This window comes from Pongo abelii, chromosome 23, assembly GCF_028885655.2.
Source record: "Pongo abelii isolate AG06213 chromosome 23, NHGRI_mPonAbe1-v2.0_pri, whole genome shotgun sequence".
In the NCBI taxonomy this organism is placed as follows: domain Eukaryota; kingdom Metazoa; phylum Chordata; class Mammalia; order Primates; family Hominidae; genus Pongo; species Pongo abelii.
Window position 1 is genome coordinate 46,983,931 of NC_085929.1, and position 21,689 is coordinate 47,005,619.

General features: G+C 41.5%; 1 protein-coding gene across 5 annotated transcripts in view; it reads right to left on the bottom strand.

Annotated features, from left to right (window-relative positions):
• Window positions 1-21,689, bottom strand: part of MRTFA (myocardin related transcription factor A) — a 216,579-nt gene that overhangs the window by 93,869 nt on the left and 101,021 nt on the right. The window contains exons 1-2 of one of the 5 annotated variants that reach the window (XM_054543504.2): window positions 15,818-16,193; window positions 13,576-13,724 (exon numbers count right to left, since the gene is read on the bottom strand). The exons of 3 other annotated variants lie outside the window; for them this stretch is intronic. In XM_054543504.2, the coding sequence (XP_054399479.2) occupies window positions 13,576-13,597 (22 nt within the window). In that variant the 5' untranslated portion in view covers window positions 13,598-13,724; window positions 15,818-16,193. Of the gene's footprint in view, window positions 1-13,575; window positions 13,725-15,817; window positions 16,194-21,689 lie in introns of those variants that run through there. One more of the 5 variants, XM_054543505.2, reaches the window with a different exon arrangement.

A 21,689-nucleotide genomic window follows, 5' to 3' on the forward strand; every position in this document is an offset into this window, starting at 1 on the left:
TTAAAGTGCATTGGCCAGGCGCGGTGGCTCACACCTGTAATCCAGTCACTTTGGGAGGCCAAGGCAGGTGGATCAACAGGTCAGGAGATCGAGCCCATCCTGGCTAACACGGTGAAACCCTGCCTCTACTAAAAATACAAAAAAATCAGCCGGGCATGGTAGCGGGCACCTGTAGTCCCAGCTACTTGGGAGGCTGAGGCAGGAGAATGGCGTGAACCCGGGAGGCAGAGCTTGCAGTGAGCCGAGATTGTGCCACTGCACTCCAGCCACTCCAGCCTGGGCGACAGAGCGAGACTCCGTCTCAAAAAAATAAAATAAAATAAAGTGCATTATGACACCAATTCTTTGATAAAATATAGTATACAAAATATAATCCCTTCTTGAATGTGATCTGCTTCCCACTGTAGTGAACTTCCCCACAAAAATGATCTCTGCAGTAAGGTAATTTGCCAAGTAGCCTAGAAAACAAGATTGTGCACAGATGCACACTTATACTTCCCAACATAACTCAGTTTTATGCAATATTTACACATTAATGGGAACTGAACACCCAGATCTTTACTATTAAGAAACTGTGGTATTTATCCCCAATATCTTACAATCTACGTCTCACTGGCATTTGAAGGAGATGTGGCTTCTTCAGCGCCCAATGAGGTTGGACGTTCAGGGACTTATTCCAACCTACTTGTTAAGAATCTTAGGCAAATACAAAAACAATAACAATTCTCTAAATGGGGGGTGATGAATCATGACTTTATTCAACCAGCTCATTCTGACTGCTGCATTTACAACTACTGTTTTTCTATATACCATGTCTCTAAAACTAATGACCCCCCATTTATCACCATTTTCACCGTTTAAGGAGAGTTTAAAAATACGGTAGCATAATACTATTAGGAAACAGCTAACCGAATGTACTAGCTACCAGCAAGCATATGTGACACACAAAAAGTACTCTATAAAATATGTCAATGAAATATTGCTGAATACACCATTATTTTAATTATTCAATGACCACATGTAAGAAATGCTGATTCTGCTTATTATGGTTGGTGAGTTCTGACTAGGATACATTACGGTCTCCATTGGCACCTTGTTAAAAGCTACTGTGCCCCAAGAGAAGCATACTACAATCTTAGAAACTTCTCCTTTGGCCAGGCATGGTGGTTCAAACTTGTAAAACTAGCAATTTGGGAGACCAGGCAAGTGGATCACTTCAGCGCAGGAATTCGAGACCAACCTGGGCAACAAGGCAAAACCCCATCTCTACAAAAAATACAAAAAATTAGCCAGGCGTGGTGGCATGCATCTGTAGTCCCAGCTACTCCAGAGGCGGAGGCAGGATAATTACTTCAGCCTGAGAGTTTGAGGCTGCAGTAAGCAGTGATTGCACCACTGCACTCCAGCCTGGGTGACAGAGTGAGACCCTATCTCAAAAAGAAAAAAAAAAAAAAAGAAACAAACAAACAAACTTCCCAGCTGGGCGCCAGGGCTCACTTGAGCCCAGGAATTCGAGACCAGCCTGGGCAACATGGCAAAATCCTGTCTCTAAAAAAAATACAAAAAATTAGAAGGGTGCCTGCAGTCCTAGCTATTAGAGAGGCTGAGGTGGAAGGATCACTTGAGCCTGTCAAGGCTGCAGTGAGCTATGACGGTGCCACTGCACTCCCACCTGTGTGACAGAGCAAGGCCCTCTCTGAAAGAAAAAAAAAATTGTTCTAGATTAAGAACCACTGGGTTATTTCAAGGATTAAAGAAGTTGATTTAGGCCAGGTGCAGTGGCTCACGCCTGTAATCCCAGCACCTTAGGCCAAGGTGGGTGGATCACGAGGTCAGGAGTTAGAGGCCAGCCTGACCAACATGGCGAAACCTCATCTCTACTAAAAATACAAAAATTAGCCGGGCATGGTGACACACACCTGTAGTCCCAGCTAGCCGGGAGGCTGAGGAATGAGAATTGCTTGAACCCGGGAGGCAGAGGTTGCAGTGAGCCGAGATCAAGCCACTGCACTCCAGCCTGGGCAACAGAGCAAGAGAGAGCAAGACTCCGCCTCAAAAAAAAAAAAAAAAAAAGAGTTGCTTTATATATAAAGTACATAGAACAGTACCTGGGTACAGGTGCTGTTACTAAGATTAGCATAGTGGCTTCTAGGGAAAAATAAGTTTCTCCTAGCAGCAATTGAAGACAATTAGATTCATCCCCAATTTGATTAAGTAAATAACAAAAATTTAAATAAATCACAGATGTTGATAGGATGTGAAAAAATGGGTTTGTCTATTCCCAATAAGATTGATTTACATGCTGGGCACAGTGGCTCATGCCTGTAATCCCAGCACTTTGGGAGGCCGAGGCAGGCAGATCATTTGAGGTTAGGAGTTCAAGACCAGCCTGACCAACATGGTGAAACCCCATCTCTACTAAAAGTACAAAAAAACTAGCTGGGCGTGGTGGTGCATGCCTGTAATTTCAGCTACTCAGGAGCCTGAGGCAGGAGAATTGTTTGAACTCGGGAAGCAGAGGTTGCAGTGTGCTGAGATCATGCCAGTGCACTCCAGCCTGGGCAACAGAAACAGACTACGTCTCAAAAAAAAAAAAAAAAAAGGATTTATTTAGACTCATTACCACTTTCTATGGGTATAATGTATTCTGTTCATACTGAAATCTCTGGCCTCACAATTGAGGTTGTCTCTCAATTGGAAGTTTCTTTAAGGTGGAAGAATGTTAGTAATATGTTCTTTCCATTGTAACTGTGGTTTGAGAGCACTTTTTTTTTTTTTGCAAAGTAAGAGTCTGGCTTCTGGCTGGGCATGGTGGCTCACACCTGTAAGACCAACACTTTTGGAGGCCAAAACAGGAGGATCACTTGAGCTCAGGAGTTCAAGACCAGCCTGGGCAACATAGCGAGACTCTGTCTCTGCCAAAAAAAAAAAACTTGGTTTCTAAAATTATCATATGCTTCTCTTTGTGTTCACGGTAGCTTTTAACAAGGTGCTGGTATCAACAGCTCAACCCTCAAACATCCATGCTAACAGCAGAAAATACACTGCACAGAAAGAAAAGATGGTAGACAGTATCTTTTACAGTGGGCAGGAATGCCTGTATTTGTATTTAGTACTGAGTAATTATTTCCAATTTTCGAGGAAGTCACAAAGCTGCCACAAATTGTTTAACTATACAATTCTTCCTTTGCCAGGGTCCAGTGCCTGCTCAGCTTATCATTTCATACTGGCAAACAACTATACAACTTTTCCTCATCTGCTATACAAAGATTAAAATAAGCAGAGGTGGTCACATTCTAAACATTTCCTGGTTCACACCTTCCCCTATTAGGGAAATCACTTTTGGGCACAAAAGATCATCCATTCTAACTCTTCTTGGGCAAATATCTTGTTTGTGTCAACCAAGTATTTTGTAAACAGAATATAATGCCAATATCATTAAGTATTTGAAAGAAAGATTTGCCAAAAATATCCCTGTAATGACCTACTCTTAGGATAATCCAGGATTGATAAAAAGCCAAATTCTCCCCATAGCCGAAAGAGGTTTGCCTCAGCCTGAGGCTATTTTCCCTAAGTGAGAGTTTCTAAACTTTCTGGTAAGCTTCTCTTTCTCATCCAGCTGGTCAAAGTTTTCTGATAACAACATACCACACAACTGAAAAGCTAAGTTTCTCGGCCTGAATTTTTGTTTATACCTGATAGAAGCTACTGCTTTCTCCTAGTGGAAATTCAAAATACCTAAGCTTATCTCCACAAAACTCTTCAAATACTTTCAGTAATCTAATGGCAACAGCTTTGCTACTAAAAATTTCCCAACATCTTCCTGTTTGGGCAGGTCTTGCTGAAAACCCCCTCCTCATAAGGAGGAATCTGAGAAAAAATACTGCCAACTTCAAGTTCCCTTAGGCAAATTTCCAGCCCCAGTGCAAGGCCATGAGGTTAAACATTTCTCAATGACGCAGGCTCCCTCAGAGGAAGGAACAAGAAAAAAAAAAAAAAAAAATCAAAACGTATTCTTCCCACTGCAGTAAATCAAGAAACAGCAGCCAAGTACTTTAAAAAAAAAAAAAAAAAAAAAGTGAAGTTAATTCTGCCAAGGCCCCCAGTGGAAGTACAGAACCCAAATGAGAGCTGTGGGATGAGAGAAAAAGAACTGCAAAACCAGCAATCCAGTCAAATTGACAGATATGTCTCTAGATTCTCTAGATAATCTCTGGAGTACCAATAGAGTGTAAGGTCCCAGCCACTGTATAATTTACGATAACTAGGACAACTAAAGTAAAGTGATTGAATTAGTGGCTGGAGGTAAGGAATGGTGTCACACATTAAGCAAATCATGATTCAGGATTAAAATGTACATTAGGTGAGAGGCTGGGAAAACTAAAGGAAAGTACATTTAATCAACTTCTCGGTGAAGGAATATATAAGGCTGATCACAAAGAAGGCAAGCTCATGTGAGGGGCTGGTAGGGTTCTTGGACCTCTGGCCACCTGCAGATAAATAATTGATTGAAATAAAACCCGAAATGTTCTCCAGAAACAGATTAATACAAAACAGAATTTTAGAGTTCAAAAGGTCCTAAATGCTTACAAGAAAATGCCAGTGATGAAAATATCATGTGTACAGTGCTTTACTTCTCAAAGTGCTTTCACTGAATCATTAAATAAAAATTATTATGTACCTGCTATGTGTTAGGAACTGGGAATACAGAAATTAGATACCACCCCTGCTTCAAAGGGGCCATACTTCTAACAATGAGACCTGCTAGGAATGAAAATGCAGCAAACAATCATTCTTTGGTGGTATGCAGTAAACATAAGGAGAGCACAGCAGAAGGGGCACCGAAGTTTCTCGGGGGATCAAAGACAGCACACATCTCAGAAGAGACAGCCCTTGAAGTGAGGCCAGAAGGCTGGCAAGCAGAAAGAGGAACGGTTATATGCAAAGGAATATATGTGCTTTTTTTAAAAAAAGCACAAAGTGTTCTGGGAACCAAAAGCTGGTCAGTACTTCTGGGGACTGTTGAGTTTGGAAGTGATATGAGATAACCACATAGTCAGAGAACAGACAAATAAAATAGTTTAAGTTTTACCCCACAAGAAATGGAAGAATTCTGAGCAGGAGAAAGAAAATGATTAGAATTGGTAGTTAGCGAAAGTATCTTGGCAGCTGAATGGACAGACTGGAGGAGAGTTGAACTATAGCCAGGGAGCCCAATAACAAGTCCCCTGAAACCACAGAGAAAAATGCTGACAATATGATATAGGGCAGAGAGACAAAATATAAGAGGTCAAGGTAGAGGTAAAATCTAGAGAACTCACAAGTCAAATAGGTATGACAAGTACAACAAGAAAGGAGGAATCGAGACTGACTCCTAATTTTCTGGCTAGGGCAACTGGCACTATACATTAGGGAATGCAGGTTGGGAGTAGTCACCAAGAACGGCGATATCAGTTTTAAGTGCACACTAGTCATTTAGATGTCCAGGTGGGAAGAATTAGTGGATTAACTGAATCTAGAACTCAGTAAACAGATCATGGATATAGATACCTATACACATATCACATTTGAATACCTTTCCTATTTGGAGGAAATTCTAAGATGGGGGAAGGCAGTCACCTTTTCCCACTACAGGAACTGACAGTAACAGAAATTCCCTCTCTCTGTTCCCTGGCATCTAGTTCACAAATATATAACCCAAGTCAATCAGATCCTCCTATGTAGATCTTTGAATATTGAAAGAATAACACAAAGGTGGAAAATATAATCAGAAATTATTCATGGCACTGTGGCAAGTGCCTACTGGTGGCAGTGCCAACAGTAACGGATGTTCATGGGAGACCAGGCCAGCAGCAGTGGCAGAGAAGGTCCAGCGAGCAGTGCTAGAGACAGAGTCCTCAGCCAACTGGTCCCATTACATGGTCTTTACTATGTCTTGCCTCACTCAGTTTCTGCTCATTTTCTGAACTGTGTTATCCAGCCTTCCCTTTTAAGGCTGTGCACTATCCAATACTTTTCCAATATATTTATTTTATGTTTAGGTAAACCAAGATTATGTGAAAAATCCTGAGTAGTACAGAATGAGGAGGGAACACAGAACAGGTGAGATGAGGCCTAGAATGGGCCCACTATATAGGGTGACTAGCAGGTCACTATGAAATTAGTTCATATGTGTCATCTCCTTCCATCCTTACGATCCCTTGTGAGGAAAATAAGGCCAAGTACCATATCTTTATTTTAGGATAAATAAACTGAGGCTAAAAGAGATTAAGATCATACAGTTCTTTTTGCTATCCAAGAGTGTCCTCAAAAAAGTTGTTTTACAGGTGCTCATCAAAAGGAGATGTTAAATGAGCAATACTAATTCTTACAGCAAATGTCAATGGACACAGATGATAACCCCACATGGGTCCCAATGCTGGTCTTCCAGCTTCTTCAATTTTGGTAATATAAAGAAGATCCTAGCAGAAGCATTAAATTCCTTATAGACAATCACCTAGAAACATACCTAATGAGGATCCTTGCCATCATCCTTCCACTCAGGGTACCTCGGTTACTACTGAAAGAATACATCATAAGCTAAAGGGATTCCTCAAGTGGAAGAAAGGATCTTCTATCCCTAACCATGAGAACCACTGTGGGAATGAGAGGTTGAGAGCTTTCGAAAGATGATTATTTCTCAACTTCATTCCTTTGGGATATGTCACAGCCAGTAAGGGAGAAATTGGAAAAAGCAGCTTTCACAAGCTGCCAAATCCATGTCCTAGTCCCAAGGGATAATTAGCCAGTGAAGTTTTGTGGAGCTGATGTAATGTTGGCAGAGGCTAATGTTTTATGGTTGAACATGTAGCCTCTTGATATTTAGCTACAGGGCTAAAAGGATGACATCCTGAAAAGCTAAGAAATTCATACCCATAACACCACCACTTAGCAATGTGCATCTTAAAAGTAATTTGTAAACTTTAACTGATCCATCTTTATCATGATTAGTTAAGAACATTTGTTAAACTATAAATTCTCTATATTTTATTTTATATAACTATTTTGCTATGAAAAGAAATTTCTAGGTAACACAGACAATTTAGAAAGCTTAAAGTAACAAAATAATTAGAAGAAAGGAAAGTTTTACAAGGAGTAAAGTCTGTTTGTGGCACTTTCATCCCACTACCACGACACCAAGTTTAAAGTCATCTGATGAGCTTATGAAAACAATTTTTGAAACTGAGTACTCTAAGCCAAAAGTTTTCAGGAGTACCAAATCTCTCACAAAAAGTGTCAATCTTAGAAACCTTAGAAGTATTCTGAGATGCAGGAGGTAAGAATTAACGGACAAGAAGCAGAAATATTAAAACACTAACACTCTTGGTTTGAGTTTGAGCTGTTAAACTTCTTGCAGGCCAGGCATGGTGGCTCACGCCTGTAATCTCAGCACTTTAGGAGGCCAAGGCGGGTGGATCACCTGAGATCAAGAGTTCAAGACCAGCCTGGCCAACATGGTGAAACCCCATCTCTACTAAAAATACAAAAATTAGCTGGGCATGGTGGTGTGTGCCTGTAATCCCAGCTATTTGGGAGGCTAAGGCAGGAGAATCACTTGAACCCAGGAGGCAGAGGTTGCAGTGAGCCAAGATCACGCCATTGCACTGCAGCCGGGGCAACAACAGCGAAGACTCCATCTCAAAAAAAAAAAAAAAAGAAAAGAAAAGAAAAAAAGAAAAGGAAAAAACAATGCTTGCCATTAAAAAAAAAAGAGTCCTTAGACTTAAATATGCCACAGTGATCTCCAAAGCCTGAACAAAACTAAGTACATTAATAAAAAAATAAAATCCCTAATCAGTAAGCCAAAATATGTAGTGCTTTTAAATATGTGCTAGCTCCTTAATAAGAGACAACTTTTAGGCTGGGCGTGATGGCTCACATTTGTAATCCTAGCATTTTTGGGAGGCTGAGGCAGAAGAATCACTTGAGCCGGGAGTTTGAGACCAGCCTGGGCAACATAGCAAGAGCCTGTCTCTAGTTAAAGTAATAATTTTTTTTTTTTTTAAGTTAAAAAGAGGCCGGGCACGGTGGCTCACACCTGTAATCCCAACACTTTGGGAGGCCGAGGCGGGCAGATCACCTGAGTGAGGTGGAGAGATAGAGAACTGACTGGCTAACACGGCAAAACCCCATCTCTATTAAAAATACAAAAAAATTAGCCAGACATGGTAGCGCGTGCCTGCAGTCCCATGTACTCAGGAGGCTGAGGCAAGAGAATCGCGTGAACCAAGGTTGGCAGTGAGCCAAGATCACGCCACTGCACTCCAACCTGGGTGACAGAGCAAGATCCCATCTCTACAAATAAATAAATAATTAAATAAATAAATAATAAAAGTTAAAAAGAGACAACCTCTGATTCAACTCTGGGCAGAGGTGTATCCATTCAGGAATGTGGACATGAAAACTGTGGTTTATATATCTTTATAATTTCCTAAGAATTGAGAATCACGTTTCTTAAAATGAATGGTGGGGAGGAGTGAGTTAGAGATGGCCAAAAACAAAAATGTCCCTCCTACTTTTTTTTTTTTTTTTTTTTTTTGAGTCAGAGTCTCACTCTGTCGCCCAGGCTAGAGTGCGATGGCATGAACTTGGTGCACTGCAAGCTCCACCTCCGGGGTTCAAGCGATTCTCTGCCTCAGCCTCCTGAGTGGCTAGGATTATAGATGCAAGCCACCACGCCTGGGTAAATTTGTATTTTTTTTAGTGAAGACAGGGTTTCACCATGTTAGCCAGGCTGGTCTCGAACTCCTGACCTCAAGTGAGCCACCTGCTTCAGCCTCCCAAAGTGCTGAGATTACAGACGTGAGCCACCACGCCCAGCCCTTCCTACCTCTTAAAAAGGAACAGTTTGTACATGCTCTTCAGGGAAACATTTCTTTGGAGAAATAGTTGGGTTGAAGGACCTGGACACAGAATGAAATGGTTTCTTCTCAATTTCTCCAATATTTCTTCCTTTTTTTTTTTTTTTTTTTTTTTTGAGACAGAGTCTTGCTCTGTCGCCCAGGCTGGAGTGCAGTGGCGTGATCTTGGCTCACTGCAACCTCCGCCTTCTGGGTTCAAGCAATTCTCCCGCCTCAGCCTCCCGAGTAGCTGGGACTACAGGCGAGCAGCACCGTGCCTGGCTACTTTTTGTATTTTTAGTAGAGACGAGGTTTCACCACATTGGCCAGGCTGGTCTCCAACTCCTGACCTTGTGATCCACCTGCCTCGCCCACCCAAAGTGCTGGGATTACAGGCCTGAGCCACTGCGCCCGGCCTTCTCCAATATTTCATATTCATTTCTTTCATTCATTAACATACATTTACTCAGCATTTACTATGTATCAAGCACCCTAATAAGATCCTGGATATAAAATGCTAAAACAATAAAAATAAGATACCTGCCTTTGTGGCATTTACAGTCTAGTGAGAAAAATATACATTTAAAAACACCCAAAAAAATCTCATAAAATAATCACATACTAGGCCGGGTGTGGTGGCTCATGCCTGTAATCCCAGCGCTTTGGGAGGCCGAGTCAGGAGGATCACTTGAGGCCAGGAGTTGGAGACCAGCCTGGCAATACAGCAAAACCCCATCTCTACTAAAAATACAGAAACTGGCCAGGCGTGGTGGCATGCACCTGTAATCCCAGCTACCTGGGTGGCTGGGGCACGAGAATCGTTTGAACTCAGGTGGCGGAGGAACCTAGAAAACAGAGAGGCAGATGGAACCTAGAAAGCAAAGAGAAAATGGCAGCAGGTAAAGTTGAAGAGGTAGGCAGGAACAGAGAAAATGGAGCCATGCATATCAGGAAACTCGCCTTACCAGTATATAAGGACAAATATTGACTGCAGGACTAGATATTATTTAACCCCTTATTCTGAACTACCTAAACCAGAATATAATCCCTGTGCAGATGGCAACCACATTTTCGGTAGATTCTCAAACAACTTTCACGCAACATCTAGCACGTGACAAATTCTGTACACGCACACATATATACACTATTTCCTCAAATTCAAACTTTTCTAAAAACATCCAAACTACCTACCTTAGTTGGGATTAAACATATATTTAGTAACATTGAATCGGTTGACCAAAAGCCTACATGCAAGAGGACCTTCAGGATAAAGCAATGGAAGATTATTTGCAAACATCTCAAGGACTGACTTAGCTGATATAAAACTCAGCTGTTAATAAGTTTCTGGGCTAGGCACGGTGTCTCATGCCTGTAATCCCAACACTTTTGGGAGGTCAAGGTGGGTGGATCACTTGAGGTCAGGAGTTCGAGGCCAGCCTGGGCAACACGGTGAAATCCTGCCTCTACTAAAAATACAAAAATTAGCCGGCTGTGGTGGCAGGTGCCTTGTAGTCCCAGCTACTTGGGAGGCTGAGACAGGAGAATCACTTGAACCTGGGAGGTGGGGGTTGCAGTGAGCCAAGATTACACCATCACACTCCAGCCTGGGACACAGAGAGAGAGAGTGCCTCAAGAAAAAAAAAAAGGAAAAAGAAAAAAAAAAAAGAAAAGAAAAGTTTCTGAAAGCCTTCTCAGAAGAGAAGGAAGAGAATAAGCAAGGGAACTTTTTTCTTACCAAAGCCAACAAGGACCTTCACACAGCAAATGTTCCTACTCTAAAGATATACAGGTTTAATTTTAATTCCAACCCACAGAAACTATTAGCTACAACGGAAAAAATGTCTAATGTACGTTTATGGCAAGACATGCTAGAAGTTTTGCTTAGTTTCAAGCATATGACACCAGTTTTGGCCATAGGTATAGTCAGAAACATTACTACACTGTAATTCAAAATAGCATCCCTTCTAATCCTTGTGAACAGGTACAACAGTCACAGTTAAAAACAAGGAAGCTTCTATGCAAAGGTTAGCGCTCATCTTATAAGAGCTTTTTTTAAATGTCAAATTTATTTTTTAAAAAAGAAGGCCATTCCTATGCAGAAAGAAGGTCTAGGACAACATAATTTTTTTCTTTTTTTTTTTCCTTTTTTTGAGACAGGCTCTCACTCTGTCACCCAGGCTGGAGTGCAGTGGTGCAATCACAGCTCACGGCAGCCTTGACTTCCCGGGCTCAAGCAATTCTCCTGCCCCAGCCTCCCAAGCAGCTGGGACTATAGGTGTGCACTACCACGCCTGGCTAACTTTTCATTATTTGTAGAGATGGCGGTCTCACTATGTTGCCCAGGCTGTTCTAGAGCTCCTGGACTCAAGCAATCCTCCTGCCTCGGCATCCCAAAGTGCTGGGATTACAGGTGTGAGTCACTGTGCCTGGCCCCTTAAAATACATATTCTAAAAGAAGAAAAAGTTGGAGGGTTTTTTTGTTTTTTACATTTACGTTGTAGTGTTCTGGCAGGGAAAGATAAAACAGGAAGGGAAGGGGGACTAAAAAGTCAGGTAGGCTAAGTACTGGGAGAATGAAGCAAAGGAACCTAGACAAGTTAGAACAGCCTATCAACAGCTAACATACAGGGTCCGAAAAAGGGCTTGAAGTTCACATGAAAGGCAATATAGTATAGTGGTAAAGAGCATAGATTCTAACCCAGGCCAGCTGGGTACAATCTTAGCCATAAAATGGCATAAGAGCACCCATCTCACATAGTTGTTGCAAAGAGTAAGAGTTAATATACGTAAGGAGCTTGGTACACGGTCTGCCACATTGCAATGTTGTGATTTATAATAAATATATATTTGGTCTTTGTCTTCACTCCTGGCACCGAGATCCTAAAATTGGACCTTGAAATTTCCTAAGAATAACAAAGGTAAAAGGAGTCGTCTTTTGTTATTCATAACAGGTCCCTTTCAACCATACCTGAGTTTATGTTAATGAGCTGACTTTGGAAAGCCCTTATGGATGAGGGCTGGTTGCCAGGGAAAACAATCATGTGATTAGAGGATTAGAACTTGCAGCCCCACCATACTCCGACTTCTGGGGATGCAAGAGGGGCTGGAGATTGACCTACTCACCAATGGCCAATGATGTCATTAATCATGCCTACATGATGAAGACTCCATAGAAACCAAAAAGGACAGGGTTCGGAGAGCTTGCAGACTGATAAACCCAGACAGTGTTGTGGGGGTGGTATGGCCAGAGAAGGCATGGGAGCTCCACATAACCCCCTCATAGTTCACCCTATGCTTCTCTCCTATTTGGCTGTTCCTGAGTTTTATTCTTTATAATAAATTGACAAATTTAAGTAACGGGCCTTCATAAGTTCTGTGAGTCGTTCTAGCAAATGATCCGACCTGAGGAGAGGGTTGTGGAAACCTCTGATTTGTAGCCAACTCAGACAGAAGTTGTGGATAACCTGAGGACCCACCACTATCAACTGGCATCTGAAGTTCAGGGAAATCTTGCGGGCCTGAGCCCTTAACCTGTGGGGGTCTGCACTAACTCCAGGGAATTAATGTCATAATTGAGTTAAATTGTAGAATACCCAGTTGGTGTCCAGATGGTTGGAGAATTGGTTGTTGGTGAGGGAAAAAAACAAAACAAAACCCACACATCTGATGTCATCAGAGGTGGAGTGTTGAAAGGAGTAGTAGAGTACAGAAAAAAACAAAACGGGGGCCGGGCATGGTGGCTCACGCCAGTAATGCCAGCACTTTGGGAGGCCGAGGTGGGCGGATCACAAAGTCAGAAGATCAAGATCATCCTGGCTAACAAGGTGAAACCCCATCTCTACTAAAAATGCAAAAAAAATTAGCTGGGCGTGGTGGCGGGCACCTTTAGTCCCGGCTTCTCAGGAGGCTGAGGAAGAAGAATGGCGTGAACTCGGGAGGCATAGGTTGCAGTGAGCCAAGATCGTGCCACTGCACTCCAGCCTGGGCAACAGAGTGAGACTCTGTCTCCAAAAAAAAAAAAAAAAAAAAAACACTGTCTGTCTTTACTCTTCATGCACTATAAACTCTAAGTGTTAGCTATTATCATTTTAAATATATTTATTTTTGCTGGAATTCTTATAAAATCCACTTAGAATTCAATATTCTAGAAATATGTCTCTTTTATGTTTTTGTGATTTTTGTTTTGGAGGCTTTTGGTGGTGGTGGTTTTGTTTGTTTTTGGGGTTTTTTTGAAGCAGGGTCTCACTCTGTCGCCCAAGCCAGAGTGTAGTGGCAGGATCTTGGCTCACTGAAACCTCTGCCTCCCGGTCTCAAGGGATGCTCCTGCATGATCTCTTTTAATAAAGTTAGTCTAATCTGTGCTTAAGGGAGACAATAAAAAAGATGTGTCCACCTGTGAGGCAGAATTTTAAATGGAAAACTACCCCTGAGTTTAGGCTTGGTGGGACCCGAAAAATGAGTGAGGATGGGTACACGGGGTAGAAGGAAATTTGGGGATAAAACTCAGGGCCACCTATAGAGATGGTCCTTCTCACTTAGAGATTACCCTCTAGAATTCTTCTCAAACCTTGGAGGGTTTTGTGTAATATTTCATTTAGACAGCTCACTTCTTGGAAAGAGATCAGGGTTGAGAGACGAAGGCGATGTAGGTAGAAAAAGAAGCTCACACACTTGGTTTTGTTTTAGCGTTACCTACCAGTGCTGCCCCCTCTTCTCATGCTTGCTTACTTCCTTCAGAAGTCATTTTAACTCCAACCTCCTTGTGTCCAAACTGGCTCAAAGCACTCCAAAGTGGAGGTGAAAGGCAATCACGCCGATTTGTTATACCCAATTTGAGACATTTTTCTGTTGTACATAAAAGCAAAAAAGAAATAAAAGCAATAGAATGTTCCATAAACTTAAAAAAAATGTTAGAACAATCACACCCACTCATGGGTTCTGAAAAGTACAATAATGGAGTCAGGCTAGTACAAAGGCCTAAGAGCAGAGTCTGAGTGAAAGTGATCAATCTAGTTTCACTTTGGAAACTGGATAGAAACTAGCAACGGAAGTCAGACTCTATGAGGTAATTTTTGCAATAGTTGTTGGCCTTATAATTAATAAGAGATAAGATAATTTTAACCTAAAGGTCATTTTAAGCTTACAACAACTAGAGATAATTTTATTGTAAGTTTTAAAAACTAACTTTATTGAACTTCAATTCAGACACAATAAACTTCACCTAGTGTACAATTCAAAGCGCTCTGACAATTGCATATGCCTGTATAACCACGACAATCAAGAGGTATATTTTCATCCCTAGGGTTTTCTTGTGTCCCTTTGTATTCAATTTCTCCTTCCACTTCCAAACCCAGGCAATCACTGATCTGCTGTCACTCTAGAAAAACCTGAATTTTTTTCCTCACACAATTTAAAAAATTGAGATACAATTCACATACTATAAAATTCAACCATTCAAAGTGTATAATTCCATAGTTTATCGCAACTAATTCCAGAACATTTTCATTGCCCCAAAAATAAACCCTGTATCCATCAGCTGTCACTCTCCATTTCCTGTTCTGGACATTTCATTTAAATGGAATCACACAATATGTGACCTTTTATGTCTATCTCCTTTCATTTGGAAAATGTTTTTAAGGTTCATCATTTTTTTTTTTAAAGACTGTCTCCTTCTGTCACCCACGCTAGAGTGCAGTGGCTTGATCCCCGTTCACTGCAACCTCCATCTCCCAGGTTCAAGCGACTGTTGTGCCTCAGCCTCCCGAGTAGCTGAGACTATAGGCACACGCCACCAGCCCTGGCTAATTTTTCTGTATTTTTAGTAGACATATGGTTACGCCATGTTGCCCAGGTTGGTCTCAAACTCCTGGGCTCAAGCGATCCACCTGCCTTGGCCTCCCAAAGTACTGGGATTATAGGCATAAGCCACCACACAAGGCCAAGGTTCATTCATTTTATAACATATATCAACAGTGATTTCTTTTTATGAGTGAATAATATTCCATTGTATGGATATACCATATTTTGTTTATTCATCAACTGAAAGACATGTGGGTTGTTTCCACTTTTTAGCTATTTTGAATACGCTGCTATGAACATTTGTCTGTGTATTTTTACACAGACAAATGTTTTCAATTTTCTAGGATATATATCTAGAAGTGGAATTGCTAGGTCACAGGATCTATGTTTAACTTTTTGAAAAGCTGCCAAACTGTCTGTAGTTTTTAAACTTTTCATTCTGAGATAATTATAGATTCACATAATAAGAAATAATACAAAGAGCTCATGTATAAACTTTTCATTCTGAGATAATTATAGAGTCACATAATAAGAAATAATACAAAGAGCTCATGTATCCTTTACTTAGTTCCCTCCAATGATAACATCTTGCAAAACTACAGTACAATATTACAACCAGAAGAATACTGGCACTGTTAGTCAACATACACATTTCCATCACCCTAAGGAGCTCTGACGTTGACCTTTTACAGCCACATCTACTTTCAGCCCCACACCATCCATAGGCCCTGACAATATGAAGAACCAATCTGTGCTTCATATCTATAATTCTGTCATTTCAAGAATGTTATATAAATAGAATCATACAATATGTAACATTTTAGGATTGGCTTTTTTCACGCAGAGTAATTCTCAAGAGTCATTCAGGGTGTTTTATTTCTAAAAAGTTTAAAGTTTGCCCCTTTTTAAAAGTTGCTGAGCAGTATTCCACAGCCTGAATTAATTAATTAATTAATTATGAGACGGAGTCTCACTCTGTCACCCAGGCTGGAGTGCAGGGGTGCAATCTTGGCTCACTGCAACCTCTGCCTCCTGGGTTCAAGCAATTCTCCTGCCTCAGCTTCCCAAGTAGCTGGGACTATGTGTGCCCGCTACCACGCCTGGCCAATTTTTGTATTTTAGTATAGACAGGGTTTTACCATGTTGGCCAGGCTGGCCTCCAACTCCTGACCACAAGTGATCCGCCCACCTTGACCTCACAAAGGGCTGGGATTACAGGAATGAGCCACCACGCCCAACCTCAAATGAATTTTTGTGTATGGTACAAGGTAAGAGTCAATGTTCCCTCTCTCTCTTTTTTTTTTTAAGACGGAGTCTTGTTCTGTCACCCAGGCTGGAGTGCACTGGTGCAATCTCGGTTCACTGCAACCTCCGCCTCCCAGGTTCAAGTGATTTCCTGCCTCAGCCTCCTGAGTAGCTGGGATTACAGATGCACGCCACCACACCCAGCTAATTTTTTTATTTTTAGTAGAGACGGGGTTTCACCATGTTGGCCAGGATGGTCTCGATCTCCTGACTTCGTGATCCACCCGCCTCAGCCTCCCAAAGTGTTGGGATTACAGGCGTGAGCCACTGCACCCAGCCCTCTTTTAATTTTTTTAACATACAGATAACCAGTTCTTTCCTGGTTTGTAAGTTTTTATTTAAACCAGAGTTAGAAAAATAATTAAAATAACACTACCTCTAAACACTCAAAACACTGCCATGACATAATCCTGCCATTTCAGTAGAACAGAAAATCCCCACGCCTTCCCCTCAGCTCAGAGGGCACAAGACTAGGCAGCAAGCTCCACCAGTTTGTAGAAGGAGTTCAACTTCCAGAAAGAAGGGAAATGCCTTTCTCTGAAGTTATTACATGAGCTCACACTGAAGGGAAAGAAGAAAGTGAGCCTTATCATTTTCCCAAGATGCTGTGAGATGTGTTGGATTTACTCTCACTCATAATTAAGCAGGATGGTTGTTTTGTTTTGTTTTGGGGCAGGGTCTCACTCTGTCACCCAGGCTGGAGTGCAGTGGTGTGGTCTCAATCCACTGCAACCTCTGCCTCCAGGGTTCAAGCAATTCTCCTGCCTCAGCCTCCCAAGTAGCTACAATCACAGATGTGCACCACCATGCCTTGCTAATTTTTGTATTTTTACTAGAGACGGGGTTTCACCACGTTGGCCAGGCTGGACTCCAACTCCTGACCTCAAGTGATCCGCCCTCCTCAACCTCCCAAAGTGCTGGGATGACAGACGTGAGCCACTGTGCCCAGCCACAGGTATGTTCGGGATGGTTTCAACCAACATCAATAGAACCAACTAAGAATAGATGGCCTTCAGCAACACAGAGGGGTAGCACAGGAGTTCCAAAGATCAGTAGTTTGAAAATCAGGTCACAAGGAGTCCATGCTATATGATCTTGGGTAAGTCACTTAACATTCTTAGCCCCTCGTTTGTTCACCTGTAAAACCAAGGTTTGTTATCAGGTCATGTCTAAGATCCTTCCCAGTTAAACATTCTAGAATGCCAAAAATAAGCCTATTTGTTCTTTCTTTGAAAAATCAAGAAAAATGGCAAAAAAAAAAAAGTTGTCAAATTGTGAACGTTTATCTAACACAGGGAACTATACTAGGAACAGGTTTTCTATTTTGTTTCCTGTTTTACCCTATTCTTCCATACTAATTAGACATCATATAAATCCCACATATAAATCCAACATATCTCATAGCATCTTGGAAAATAAAAACAAAATCTCTTTTGGAACTGAACTTCTCAACTTTAATATGCATGTGACAATCTTTTTTTTTGAGATAGGGTCTCACTTTGTGGCCCAGCTGGAATACAGTGGTGCAAACACAGTTCACTGCAGCCTTGACCTCCCAAACTCAAGTGAGCCTCCCACTTCAGCCCCCTAAGTATCTGGGACTACAGGTGTGCATCACCATGCCTGGCTAATTTTTGCATTTTTTGTAGAGATGAGGTTTCACCATGTTGCCTAGGCTGGTCTCAAACTTCTGACATCAAGCAATCTGCCCACCCTGGCCTCCCAAAGTGTTGGGATTACAGCTGTGAGCCACTGCACCTGGCAAATAATCTTTTTAAAACACAGATTGTGACTCTGCAGGTCTGAAGTGGCACCTGAGATTCTGCATTCCTAATAGGCTTCCAGGTGATACAAAGGCTGCCAGACCTTGGAACATACTTTGAGTAGCAAGGTGTTAGAAGAATACGGACATAGTATCTGTTTGAGTAACCTAATTAATGTTGATACCTAAGTTTTCAGTACTTTACATAAGTAAATAAATTAGTCTTATGGCACTGATTTGAGGAATATAATCTTATTGATTCCCAAGAGAATATGCTAAGAAAACAGTTCAAAAAATCAAGTTTAATTAATATTTTAATTCCTCAAGATCCTATTTGCAAGGAAAAAACAGAAAAATAGAAAATCAGAAAGATACAGCATCATGAATTGTTAAGGACAATTTTCACACCCGATAGTCAATGAACAAAATATATTACAGAAATGCACTTTCAAATAATTAAAACAGGCTGGGCAACATAGTGAAAACCTGTCTCTCAAAAAAAAAAAATTTTTTTTAGCTGGGCCTAGTGATGTGCACTTGCAGTCCCAGCTACTCAGGAATCTGTGGTGGGAGGACCAACTGAGCCTGGGGAGGTCCAGGCTGCAATAAGCTGTGATTATGCCACTGCACTCCAGCCTGGGCAGCAGAGTGAGACCCTGGCTCAAAAATAAAAGCTACACAAAAAAAAATTAAAACATTTTATACTAACACCACCATTTTACGCCTACAACAAATCAGATTATTCTTACCCAATAAAAACAAACAAAAAATTTAGTGTGTTCTTTTTTGACAGAAAACTTCTGAGAGGTTCAGCAAATTCAGAGTAAATGAGTGTACACAGGAAGGAGCCACAGCTCTGCCAAGAACATGGCCTAACACAAACACTGCAAAGATAAATTTCAATAAATCTTACAAAATAGAAACAAAGGCAAAAATGTAAAAGAGATTTATACAAACTCAACTGGTCAGAGGGAACAGTTTAATGAGATGGAGTGCTTCCTTATCATGCACTGTTTGGTCAGTGGAGCACTTTGACTGCAGAGGTTCCAAAATAACAGCTCTATCTCCTAATCATTATGCTTCCATCCATCTTCTTCCTCTTTTAACTGTACCTACCTGTGTATGTGCATACACACAATTTAATATAAGCTTTATTTATTTATTTTTGTGCGTGTGTGTGTGTGTATGTTTTTGAGATAGAGTTTTGCTCTTGTCACCCAGGCTGGAGTGCAATGTCGCAATCTACCTCCCAGGTTCAAGCAATTCTCCTGCCTCAGCCTCCCAAGTAGCTGGGATTACAAGCATGGGCCACCACGTCCAGCTAATTTTTTTGTATTTTTAGTAGAGATGGGGTTTCGCCATATTGGCCAGGCTGGTCTTGAACTCCTGGCCTCAAGTGATGCGCCCACCCCAGCCTCTCAAAGTGCTGGGATTACAACAGGGGTGAGTCACTGTGCCCAGCCAACATAAGCTTTATTGAAATACAAAAGAAATGTATGCTCATCATAGAAAATCAGAAAGATACAGGAAAACCCCAAAGATGGAAAAAATATAATGTCCCCTATGAAATCTCACTACTCAGAGCGAGTTATTCATATTCTGGTGTATAGCCTCAAAGCCACTTTTCTAGAATTATAGAGATAAGTGGTAAACATTATTCCACATTTTAAAAATTATTTTTAAAAATTTTTTGTAAAGATGGAGTCTTGCTATGTTGCCCAGGCTGGTCTTGAACTCCTGGGTTAGACAGGAAGCTGTCGGGGAGGTTTGCTTGAGCCCGGGAGACAGAGGTTACAGTGAGCCGAGATCCCACCACCGCACTCCAGCAGGGGGCGACAGAGCAAGACCCTGTCTCAAAAAAAAATTATAAAAATAATAAAAAACCAAAACTACAATGTACACTTATGAAAGAACAACAGTAAGAAAGGGAAATTACATTTTAGTATAAATACATAAAATTTTGATTCATATCCACTGAAAATGTTTCAAGGACACCTAGGGGTCCTCAGACCACACTGAAAACCAATGCGCTATACTGTAGTGCCTCTTCAGTTAGGGTACGCTATACAAATATTTACAAGGCATGGTCTCAGGAACATACTTAACCTAAAAAATATCCTAATGATTTTGCTAAATCATCCATTCAACAATTATTAAGTGCTTACGATGTACGAAGTATTCTTATACACAAGGGAGAAAATCAAAGAGGAAAAAAAAATCCTCCTTGTGGCACTTACATTCTACGAAGAGACAGCCACAACCAATAAACAAATGAACTATCTATTCTGTCAAATAAGTGGTATGAAGGAAAATAAAAGCAAGGTTTTTTGGTTTTTGTTTTTGTTTTTTTAAGAGACATGGTCTTGCTCTGTCACCCAGGCTGGAGTGCAGTGGCACAGTCATAGCTCACTGCCACCTCAAATTCTTGGGCTCAACTGATCCTCCCCACTCAGCCTCCTGTGTAGCTGGTACTACAGGCACATGCCATCATGCCTGGCTAATTTGTTGTTGTTGTTTCACAGAGACAGCATCTCACCATGATGCCTGACTAGCCTTGAACTCCTGGCTTCAAGTGATCCTCCCCACTCGGCCTCCCAAAGCGCTGGGATTATAGGTGTGAGCCACCATAACAGGCCCAAAAGTAACATTTGATCAAAAATCTCAAGGTGATGCAGGAACAAGCCATGAGGCTACTCAGGGAAAAGTGCTCTAAATAGAAGGAATAACAAGTACAAAAGCCCTGATATGTGAGCTAAGGTGCTCAGAGACAACAAACAAAGCCAATACGGTTGGGGCAAAAGAAGCAAGGGAGAGAAAGAGAAGCAGACAAAATCAGAGTTACAAAGCAGTTCATGTGGGACTTTGTAGACGAGTATAAGGACTGTGGCTTTTTCAGTGAATGAGAATTACTGGCAGGTTCTGAGTAAGGAGGGATATGACCTGATTAATTTTAAATGGATCGTGTAATCATGTTTAAACTCAAAAAGCTGAATTAAACACCTGTTCCATCTCTTACTGTGTGTCCTTAAGCTTTTGAGCCTCGGTTTCCTCTGTAAATTGTGAAGATACAGACACTGCAAAAAGTTGTTGTGAAGATCAAACAATATACGTAAGGCTGAGAGGCTTATGAGCAGTGGCTCACACCTGTAATCCCAACACCTTGGGAGGCAGAGGTGGGAGGACTGCTTGAGCTCAGGAGTTTGAGACCAGCTTGGGCAACACACCAAGACCTCATTTCCACAAAAAATAAAAAACTTATTGGGGCAGGGGAGGAGAAAAAAAAATATTGGGGTGCAGTGGTACATGCCTGTGGTCCAGCTACTCGAGAGGCTGAGATGGGAGGACTGCTTGAGCCAGGAAGGTTGAGTCTGCAGTGAACCGTGATCGCAGTACTGCACTCTAGCCTAGGTGACAGAGCAAGACCTTGTCTCAAAAATACACACACACACACACACACAAATACTTTTAAATTATGACAGACTATAAAAATTTCACTATTGAGCTTGTTTGCACTATGTAGTTGTCACATATTCCTCTTTTCTAGGACCTCTATACTCACCATACTGCCACCATCAGCCATTTATGCGACTTTGCCATGAGATTAATGCCCCAGACCTCGGATACCATGAGCTCAGCCTGATACTTGACCTTTAGCTTGACGAGTGCAAGGCAAAGAAAGAGAGCTTTTTTTGTCATTGATGGCAGAGTGGTTTTTTAGCATTATTTTCCTTGTTGTTATAAAGAAAATCTTTTTAAAAAATAATGCATGTGGGCCAGGCGCAGCAGCTCACGTCTGTAATCCCAGCACTTTGGGAGGCCGAGGTGGGCAGATCACAAAGTCAGGAGATCGAGACTATCCTGGCTAACACGGTGAAACCCTGTCTCTACTAAAAATGCAAAAAAAATTAGCCGGGCATGGTGGCGGGCGCCTGTAGTCCCAGCTA